This window comes from Chiloscyllium plagiosum, chromosome 9 (genome assembly GCF_004010195.1).
Source record: "Chiloscyllium plagiosum isolate BGI_BamShark_2017 chromosome 9, ASM401019v2, whole genome shotgun sequence".
NCBI lineage: Eukaryota > Metazoa > Chordata > Chondrichthyes > Orectolobiformes > Hemiscylliidae > Chiloscyllium > Chiloscyllium plagiosum.
In genome coordinates, this window is record NC_057718.1 from 37994145 (window position 1) to 38005402 (window position 11258).

General features: G+C 40.0%; 1 protein-coding gene across 3 annotated transcripts in view; it reads right to left on the bottom strand.

The window, feature by feature from the left end:
* The window catches only part of ubr2 (ubiquitin protein ligase E3 component n-recognin 2), a 140724-nt gene that overhangs the window by 68086 nt on the left and 61380 nt on the right, over positions 1 to 11258 (bottom strand). For all 3 annotated transcript variants that reach the window (XM_043695713.1, XM_043695712.1, XM_043695714.1), the window contains 2 exons: positions 7869 to 8052; positions 2514 to 2575 (listed from right to left, as the gene is read on the bottom strand). In XM_043695713.1, coding sequence (XP_043551648.1) covers positions 2514 to 2575; positions 7869 to 8052 — 246 coding nt within the window. The remainder of the gene's footprint in view (positions 1 to 2513; positions 2576 to 7868; positions 8053 to 11258) is intronic.

An 11258-nucleotide genomic window follows, 5' to 3' on the forward strand; every position in this document is an offset into this window, starting at 1 on the left:
CTTGGGAGATGAATTTGAATCTCACACAGCAAATGGCAAAATATGACCTCAAATAATAAAAGTGGAATTAAAATTTAGTCTAATACTAACAATGAAACCATTGGCAGGATGTTATAACCCATCTAGATCACTCAAATATTTTTTTTAAATAACATCTGCTGCCTTACTTGGTCCAGTCTGCATGTGACACCTGAGCCAGAGCAACATAAGTGACCTTTAAATGTCTTCTGAAGTGGGTTAGCAAGCCACTCAATTATATCAGACTATTATCAAGTTTTAAAAAAGAAATTATACTGGATGATCACCTGTTAATAGTCTAAACAGTGGAATTGGCAATAACAAACACAAGCCTGTCGATCCTGAAAAGTTCTTTGTGCTAACATTTGGAAGTTTGTGTCAAACCTGAATCAACTATCAAGCAACAGCTGACAGGTCATACTCATGAACCTGTAATAAATATCATCATCACCATCCCTGGCTTTGTCTTGCCTTGTCCCACCAACACAATAAACTCAACAGGGGTAATAACACAAACAGGGAGTTGCCCTCGGTGTCTTCAGCATTGACTCTGGAGCCCATGCAGTCTCATGGCATCAGCTCAAACAAGAAACAGGGAGCCTTGTGCTGATTACCACCTCCAGCCCAAATCACTTCCCAACCTGATGAATCCATACTCTTCCATATTAAACAACAGTTGCAAGAAGTACTGAGGGTGGGAATGGCACTGAATGCACTTTGAGAGGGAGACTTCAATATCCATCACCAAGAGTTGCTTGGTTCCACCATTCCTGACTATGTTGGCCATGTTCAAAAGGAAAAAGTTGTTAAACTGGATTTGTGGCACGTGGCAAGGGAACAACTTAGAGGGAAAAATCTGAGCCAATTTCAGTGATTACCATTTAAGTCCCCGACAGAAAGTACATTTTATTCTCGTCATATACATTGCCCAAATTGTTCAACATGTATGAATTCATCAGCAAGAGATGCAGTAGGTGGTACTCAACAGGTTTCCTCATCCATGTTTGACTTGATGACAAGACTTCATGGGGTCTGGAGCCAATTATTTACTATTAAAATCTTAGGGCAATTACTCACTAACTGTGCATCACCATGTCACCGAATCTGGTGGATCTGTCCTGCCTCTGTAAGGAACGACTGAATGACTCACTATGGCATACGATTCACGATGTTAAGTTGCGGCTTGTTCATTGAACAGTTCTCTCAATTTTGGCACAAGCCCCAAAACATTGACAAGGACTTTTCAAGGGTGATTGGGCCGGTTATCTATTGATTTGTTTCTGGTGCCTAATTCAAAGCTGGGTGGTCCACTTTCTAACTGTTTGGTAGAACTGAATGACTTGCTTGGCCATTTCAGAGGACACAAAGAAATGTTTTCCCCATAGTGTCACATCTCAGCCAGACCAGGTAAAGAGCACAGATCTCCTTCCCTAAAGGACAAGTGAAAGGTAGATTTTTTGGACCAGTGTAGTGGAGTTCCTGGACAGCTGGTGTAAGGAACACTGCTCTTCTTAATATATATTCATGAACTAGAGATGGCAGTACAAGGCATATTTCACAACTTGCAGACAATACTAAACTTGCAAGTGAGAATGTTAGTGTACAACTCAAAAAGGACAAGTTAATAAAATTAGCAGGGGATTGGAGGATGAAATTTAAATCAGAGAGGTGTTAAATGAATCATTTTGCTCAGAAGAACAGAGACACAATATAAAATAAAGAGTACAACACTGAAAAGAAATACAAGAGCAGAAGTAGCTAAATGCATTTATGTATACATCATTGAGGGAGGCATGGCAAGTTCCAAGAAGGAAATAATAACGGAATTCTGAGCTTTACTGAGAGGGGAACAATTTTAAAAAACAAGGAATTTATATTAAGTCAGCAGAAAATACTGATATGGCCTTAAGTGGAATATTGCATCCAGTTCTGGACACATGTAAGGAAGTGCAGAAAAGATTTGAGAGAATAATTCCAAGGATGAGGAATCTTTGTCACATGGATAAAGTAGAAAACTTGGGACTGTTTTCCTTGGCCAAAAGGTGATTGGTTAAATGTACTCAAAATCACAAGGGGTTTGGACAGAGAAAATAGGGACAACTTCTCCCATTGGTGGAAGGATCAAAAATCAGATGGCAGAGGTTAATGAAGAAGCAATGGCGGAAGCAAGCCAAGTCCTTTTTCACAGTGTAGTTAGGAATCTGGAATGCGCTGCAGACGCTGTGACAAAGACATACTCAGTTATGGCAGTCAAGTGAGTTATCCGAAGAAGAAGAATGCAGAGGAAAACAGGGAAAAGGCAGGAGTGGCACTAGCTGAATTGCTCCTCAGCGAGTGAGTACAGATATGAATGGTCATTTGACCTTCTTCTATGCTGTAAACATTTTATGGTTGAATCACGTTTCAGGTTTAGAATTGGTTTTGATGGGTTTCTATCCCCACCAATTGAAAAACAGTTTGATAATTGGTAAATATCAAATGTGCATTATACTCACAAGGGGCAATAGCTCTGGAAACTTGTAAGCCACTTCAGTTTTGCTTAAAAGCACATGCAGACCTGAGATGAAAAAGTGAAATAATCATATGTTACTCTTCTTCATCCACAGTTATCTTTGAGAGTTTAGCTTTATTTGAAATTAAATGAAGTGATTCATGATTCATCAAGTGTTTTTAAAATATTATTCCAGTTTTGAAATATCGTAACTATTTTGCAATAAATGACACTATCACAAATATCACAGAACCCTTGTTACCCATGTCACAAAAAACATCTACAATTTGCTATGGCAAATTCTTTGCATCAAAATAGAAGAAACCATTTTATTTTGTGCAGATGATGCATTTTGGAAGATCCAATTCGAGAACGAACTATACGTTAAATGGACATGCCCTGGGGAAAATTGATGTACAGAGAGATCGGGGTGTTCAGGTCCATTGTACCCAGATGATGGCAAGCCAGGTCAATAGAGTGGTCAAGGAGGCATATGACATGCCTTCCTTCAATGGACGGGGAATTGAGTACAAGTGTTGGCAGGTCATGTTACAGCTTTCTATGATTTTGATTTGGCCACGTTTGGAATAATGCATACAGTTCTGGCTGCCACATTACTAAAAGGATGTGGATGCTTTGGAAGGGTACAGAGGAGGTTCACCAGGATGTTACCTGGTATGCAAGGCATTAGCTATGAAGACAGGTTGACTAAATCAGGTTTATTTTCATTAGAAAGATGGAAGTTGAGGAGGGACCTGATTGCAGTCATACAAATCATGAGACGTATAGACAGGGTGGATACCAAGAAGCCCCCCACCCCCACCCCACGGGCTACTCAATAACTCGGGTCACGATTTCAAGGTGAGAGGGGAAAAGTTTAAGGGAAATATATATATAAAAAGTTCTTTATGCAGAGGGTGGTTGATGCCTGGAATGCATTGCCAGCGGTGGTGGCAGAGGCAGACACGGTAGCATCATTTAAGACATTTCTAGACAGATACATGAATGGGCAGGGAGCATAGGGATACAGATCCTTAGCAAGTAGGCGGCAGGTTTAGATACAGGATCTGGATCGGCGCAGGCTTGGAGGGCCGAAGGGCCTGTTCCTGTTCTGTAATTCTTATTTGTTCTAGGATTTGACATATAATCAATTTTCTAAGTGATTAAACCTGCCTATAAAGATTGGCACTGTTAACATCTGATAAACAGAGTTTCACCTTGCAACAGCTTCATGTTAACCCTAAAAACTCCTCCAAACTCTCCCTACGACTGATCATCAAGTCATTACTTCCCAAACTACAACTGATCCTATCAGTCCAAGTCAGGAGATTTTCCCTTATAGTCCCCCAACTCAGCACATCATGCTTCCACCTCTTTGCCAATGTCGACAAGCAGGACTCCATTCATCATGTCCTGCCAATGTGATAAAGACCGATTAACATATATTCTGTTTTGAGCCAGGCAATCAATCTTCCATTCATGTTAGTATGTTACGCCCTACACCATGGGTTTTATTTTCTACAATAGCCTTTCACGTGACGTGACATCTTATCTTTGAAAAGAAAAAGGCGCTGTGCACTACAGAATTAGATTAATTTTCTTTTTTCTAGGAAATATTACTGCAGATGATGGAAACCTGAAGGAAAAAACAGAAAATGCTGTAAATAGTTGGCATATCAGCTAGGATCCATGAAGAGGAAAACAGAGTAAACATTTGAGATCTGTAATCTTGCATCAGAACTCATGAAACACCTCCACAGATGCTGCCTGACCAACTTGATTAGTTCTAGCAATGTTTTGAATTAATACAAATAGTAGACAAAACTGGCAAAAGTGGATTTAATTAAAATGGATATTCACTAGTTTTGTTAATCAAGAGCTCATAAGCAGAATACCAAAATATTCTTGCTCGCATGTACAAAATGATCTAATGTCTGATGAAGAAAAAAAGCACCAATCTTTATGGAAAATAAAGAACATGAAAGCATGGGAATGGTTAAAGCATGAAGGCTACTGGCAATCTGTGGTTTGTGGAAGGCAAGATGGGATAACCGTAGTGGAATGTTCTTACACCAATTAGCAGAGTAAGGTTAAGGCTGAAAGGTCACTATGGTGAGATGAGATAACACAAGTAATAAAGCAAGTTTCTCGGTTAAGTGTTATTATGACAGGATTGGGACCATAAATATTTGGCACATGACATTAAACTATCTAATTAGTAGTTAGTACAGTCATCTTGAGACAGGAGACTATTGTAATAGATGGAATAGCTAAATATCTATCATGACAGGTTCGTCTGGAATGGACGATCACTGTAGCAGAGCTGATAATAAATATCTAATCATGACATTAGGAAAATATTAAGTAGCGTCTGGAATGAAAGACCATCATTGCAAGAGTTAGCACTAAATATCTAACTGTGACATTAGAATAACATTAAGTAGAATGCACAACTAAAAAGATAATGGGAACTAACATCATTGGTTTATTGTGTAGCTGGAGTTAGGTACTTTGACTAATATAGTTGGACATGCTGATAAGCTAACAGAAACATGATAAAAAAAATATTAAAATCCACTGACTCAGAGGTTCGGGGGCATTTGAGAATCTGTTTTCTCAGTGTCACGGTTTTTTGTCTGCAAATAAAAGGCCTACTTCTTGAGGAACTCTCTGCGTCTCCTGGTGATTCTCTATATTTTCTCCACAACATCTTCAATTAAAACAAAACATTTTCGAAAAAAAGTCTTTTAAAGAACGACAATACTCATCACAAATCAAGCTACAAGGCCCATAACCAATGTCTGTAAAGCACTGGTGCTGCAACTCAAATCTTGTCAGCTGAAATTAATCAAGTTATCTTTCAGCTTAAAAAACAATTAAATGGACATACACAACACGCATAATTTTAAGTGATGAAAGGAGTAATGAACAATGTCCTTGAAGAACACAACAATAGCAATACGGGTACAGACTGTTGCTCAATTTGAGCTTCACAACAACTAGTCACCTACGTAGCCACAAACATTATAGCTTTGATGCAGATATGGATTCTAAGAACTGTACTGTAGAAAAGAAGCAAGTTTAATAACAGTCCAAGTCAGGAGAAACACCCATTTAGTTCCATTCTTAGCTATTCAGAGGAAGCTAGAGAACCATTTGCAAAGTTTTTATTTCAAATCCATGCACTAAGAGCTCTGCTGATCCCCCAAGAGTCTATTCATGACTGCCTTCATTGTCTTAACTACTCCCCTCAGAAACATAAATTGAAAACATATGAAGTGCCACCAATTCTCTCTCATCACCACCTCTCTGGGCCCTTAAACTGAACTCGGATTTTCATAAAGCTCATCTTATATCTAATACTAGATAAACAGACATGTCCTCTGATTAAAACTCAAGACGACTCCACCCATGATCTTTGGTCCCCATCATTAACTCCAGTCTTGTCCTTTGTGTCCATCATAGCAATCGTTTGAAGCCAAATTAAATTGCTCATACAAAACACAACTGGAAGGTTGCAGAGGTGAGTTTCCAACCACATACACCCTCCAGCACTAATACTATCTACATCCAAGTTAATTATATGACCTGACTTCAAACCTGTCAGAGCTCACCAGTTGCTGAAATGCATAGGCTTTGTTTTTGTCTCCAGGTTTAACTATTTCAATACTCTTCTGGCTAGTCACTCATCTTTAACCTTCCATAAATTTGTGGTCATCCAAAATTTGCTGCCCATATTTGAACAAACATAACACGCACACACAAACAAACAAACACGCACACACAAACAAACACACACAAACAAACACACACAAACAAACACACACATAGTCAAGTTCACTCGTTATTCTTGTACTTGCTGTATTACACTGGCTCCCTATCCATCAAAGCCTCAATTTTCATCTTTGTTTTAGAATGCCTATTTGCTTCTGCTTCTCCTCAACATTTCCTGCAGTCTGACGTGCCTTGAAGATCTAAGCACTCTGCTCCTTTTGGCCTTCTGCATATTCCTGATTCTAAACAAGTTTTTCACTGGCATCTGTGCTTTCAGCTGCCTTGGCCCTAAGCTCTTGGTTTCACTCGAAGAACATTTTCAAATTTATACTCTTCCTACTTTTTCAAAGTCCTATTATAAACTTATCCCTTTGACCAAGTTTGGTCCACCTCCTATTGTGATTCAAAGTCAAAATGTTTCACTTGATAATACTCTTGTTAAGTGTTTTCCGGGTGCTGCGCATCACTAAAGGACCTATATAAATAGACCATGCTAATCCTCCAGAGCCACATGCAATTGCACAAGAGCACCTTAAATAATGTGACTCAAAATGAACATTTTCAGCTGCATTATCTAAACCATATGACAGCTAAAGTTGGCAAAATATTAACCTGTGCTATATAATAATTATCTAGGAGAAAATGAGGATTGCAGATGCTGGAGATCGGAGTCAAAAAGTGCAGTGCTGGAAAAGCACTGCCCATTAGGTAGCAGCAGAGGAGCAGGAGAGTCGCGTTGATGAAGAGTTTATGCTCAAAACGTTGACTCTCCTGCTCCTCGAATGCTGCCTGACTGGCTGTGCTTTTCCAGCGCCACACTTCCTGACTATATAATGATCATCTCAATTAAAGGAATTTTCAGACAGCTGCTCTTAACCTTGAAGGGCATTTGTATTATCAGTCACAACTGATCAAACGTTTAACTAAATCAGTAACACCACACTACATCTCCAACAGCAGGAAGATGATGGGAACAAGATGACAAGTACCTCTCATTTTCTGAGAACTTAAAGCTGAACCAGTCTTAAGACTGTATCAGGGTGATATTTGGAGATAGTGTTCCATTCAGGTCACTGAAACACCACGAAGACGACCTACATCCATGTTAAAACTGATCATCTTTCTATGCCCGGTCATACACACTCTAATCATGGCTTCCTGTCTTGCACTGAAACAAAATACTTTTTGACAGGTGAACTTTGACTTGACTACTTTCTACATGTGGATGGTTTTCTTCACCCAACTGCTTCTGTGCCATTTATCAAATTGATCAAACACCTTGCAACTGGACCACCAGTGGTGAATGAACTAACTCTGCTCAAATGAAAATTGGCAAGCTTCAAGAAAGTTCACTTTCTAACAGGGTAGAGAATTCATATTTGCTGGATCAGTAACTGAGCAATTAAATAAGGTCTCACATAGACTTAGATCTTACAATTATATTCGAAAAATATATACTTTTCACAGAAATATTATCTTGAAAAGTAAACTCTTCACTGTCCACAGATACTGCATGACTACTGAATGCTTCTAGCATGTTTTAAATTTTCAATTTTAAGTTCATTAAAATTATACACATAATTACCTGAAAACAAGCGTGAAACTGGCAAATGGATGCTGACTTGATGCTGGGATACACGGTACTGTACACTTTCCAGTGTATGCCCACACATACTCAAAATGATAGGCTGCTCACCATCACATAGCCCATTATGACACTGTAATAAAACAATCAAACACTTCCTGTAGGCTTCAATTAGAACATTTTCCTAGAATAAAAAGAAAATAAAACAAAATTAGACTTAGTTAAATATTAAACATGGATACATTGATCAAATGAACTGTAAAGTTTTCAATTTTATATAAATAGTATTACAAGCAGAGCCTGTAAGGGGAGTTCAGCAAGAATTAAACACGTTACAAACATTAACTTCAGATGTGAGGAGGAAGAAAAACTTGGAAAATCAGATTTGGCTAGCAGTGAACAGAATTGAAGCTGCAATCAAAATACCGAGAAAATGTCCTTCACATCAGTTTTAGAAAAGCGTGAACAATCTTTTACACATGGCAACTTCTTCAGATATCTTTCGTCCCATATCTTATCATATCAGAATCAAGTTTATTTGCTTATGATAACAATTGCTTCCTTCAATATTTTCCTACGAAATGTACTGACAATTTTTGGAGGATATATTTCAGTGGAAATATACTATTGGAGTTAGGGAACCAACATTGTGAGGGCTCACATCCATGAAACAATACTAAGTAGTTTCATAAAGGAAGTAATGATTCAGAAGCAAGAGAAGATCTTTTGACACTTTCAAGACTGCTTGTTATTTGAGAAGATCAGGACTGCTCTGATTATAATTTCAACTCTACCTTCTTGTCTACCCTCTGTATTCTTTGACTCTCTTTACTAGCAAAATCTATTTTGCTGAGTCTGGAATAAGTTCAAAGCCATAGCCTCCATTAATCTCTGGGGAAGAAAATTCTACAGATTGACAAATCTCTAAACTGAAAAATCTCTCTTACTTTAGGTTTATTATCCAGGCTCCTCCACAAGAGAAAATATCTTCCCAATATCCACACTAACAAAACCCCTCAGCATCTTAACTTGCAAGATGTTTGATACCATCCATAACTAACAGCTCGTTGATAGGCACTTCATTCACGAGTAGAAAGTGAGGTCTGCAGATGCTGAAGATCAAAGTTGAAACTTTATTGCTGGAACAGCACAGCAGGTCAGGCAGCATCCAGGGAACAGGAGATTCGACGTTTCGGGCACAGGCCCTTCTTCAGGAATTCCTGAAGAAGGGCCTGTTCCCGAAACGTCGAATCTCCTGTTCCCTGGATGCTGCCTGACCTGCTGTGCTGTTCCAGCAATAAAGTTTCAACTTCATTCACGAGTTTCAGGATTCACTTCCCCCCCCAACTCCAGATGCACAATGGCAGCAACACATAACATCAACTACAGTACCTCACTGCTCCTTTAACAACACCTTTCAATCTCATTACAAAAAAACACAGATACAAAGAAGCACCATCAACCACAAGTTCCCCTCCAAGTCACATACTACCTGACTTAGAACCACATTGCTGTGTCTTTTCTATTGTTGGAATGATATCCTGGAATTTCATTCATTTTAAGTGCGAGCAGCAGCGGAGGTAGGATGAACTCGGAAGACTGCAGATAAGGTAAGGCAGGTTTTATTAAAATTACCGGTAGCGGGCAGCGGTGTTTTTTTCTTTCACAGAAGGAGCGGGAGCAGCGGAGGAAATGACGGGGACCAGAGGGGTAGCCAGGAAGGTAAGCAGTGAATATAAATATTCACCCTTCGACGCCAACGGCCATTTTAAGTGCGAGCAGCAGCGGAGAAGGAGCGGAAGCAGTGGAGGAAGTGACGTGGATCGGAGGGGCAGCCGGGAAGGAAAGCAGTGACCATATATATCAGCAAGGCCTTGACCTTGTCCAACAGGTATGAGATTCTTGCTCCCTATATGGATGAGAAAAAGGGCTCTGGACAGGATAAAGCAGCTGATCACAGCACCATGGTGCATAAGGCCATTCAAGAGGGGGGAGCAAAAAGACAAATAGTTGTTATAGGGGATTCTATAATTAGAGGGACAGATAGTATCCTATGCAAGCCGGATCGGGAGTCTCGCATGGTGTGTTGCCTGCCCGGTGCCAGGGTGCGGGACATCTCCGACCAGCTTGAAAGGATATTGGAGCGGGAGGGAGAGGATCCAGTTGTTGTGGACCACGTTGGGACTATCAACATAGGCAAAGCTAGGGTGGAGGACCTGTTTGGGGATTATCAAGCACGAGGAAGGAAATTGAAGTTCAGGACCTCAAGGGTCATAATCTCTGGATTACTGCCCAAGCCACGTGCCAATTGGCATAGGGATAAGAAAATTAGGGAAGTAAACACGTGGCTAAGGGATTGGTGTGGGAAAGAGGGATTCCACTTCATGGGGCATTGGCATCAGTTTTGGAACAGGGGGGATCTGTACCGTTGGGACGGTCTCCACCTGAACCGATCAGGTACCAATGTCCTAGCGAAGAGGATAAATAGGGTGGTCAGTAGGACTTTAAACTTCTGAGTTGGGGGGAAGGGAAAGTGAAAGCAACAGGGAGTATGGAGGTAAATGGCAAGATAAGCAGCAGGATAGCATGTTTCCAGGCAGATTTAAAATTGAGGCAGACTGAGAATACAGTAAAAAGCAAGGATAACTTAGGACATATGACTTCCAACATCTCTAATGATAAGGAAGTTAGCATTAAGGCACTTTACCTGAATGCTCGTAGCATTCATAACAAAGCCGATGAACTAATGGCACAGATAATAGTGAATGATTATGATGTAGTAGGCATCACAGAAACTTGGTTACAGGAGGGTCAGGACTGGCAGTTAAACCTCCATGGTCTTTCAACTTATCGAAAAGACAGAGAGGTGGGCAAAGGGGGTGGGGTTGCCTTGTTAGTTAAGAACAAAATTAAATCTATGATATTGAATGACATAGCGTCGGATGATGTGGAGTCTGTGTGGGTGGAATTGAAGAACCACAAAGGCAAAAAAAACATAATTGGAGTTGTGTATAGACCCCCTAACAGTGGTCAGGACCAGGGACATAACATGTACCGGGAAATAGAGAAGGCATGTCAGAAAGGCAAGGTTACATTGATCATGGGAGACTTCAATATGCAGGTGGACTGGGTAAATAATGTTGTTAGTGGATCTAAAGAAAGGGAATTCATGGAATGCTTACAGGATGGATTTTTGGAACAGCTTGTCATGGAGCCCACAAGAGAGCAGGCTATTCTGAACCTAGTGCTTTGCAATGAACCAGACTCTATAAAAGATCTTAAAATAAGGGAACCCTTAGGAAGTAGCGACCATAATATGGTAGAGTTCAGTCTGGAGTTTGAAAGGGAGAAGGCAAAATCGGATGTAATGGTGTAACAGTTGAATAAAGG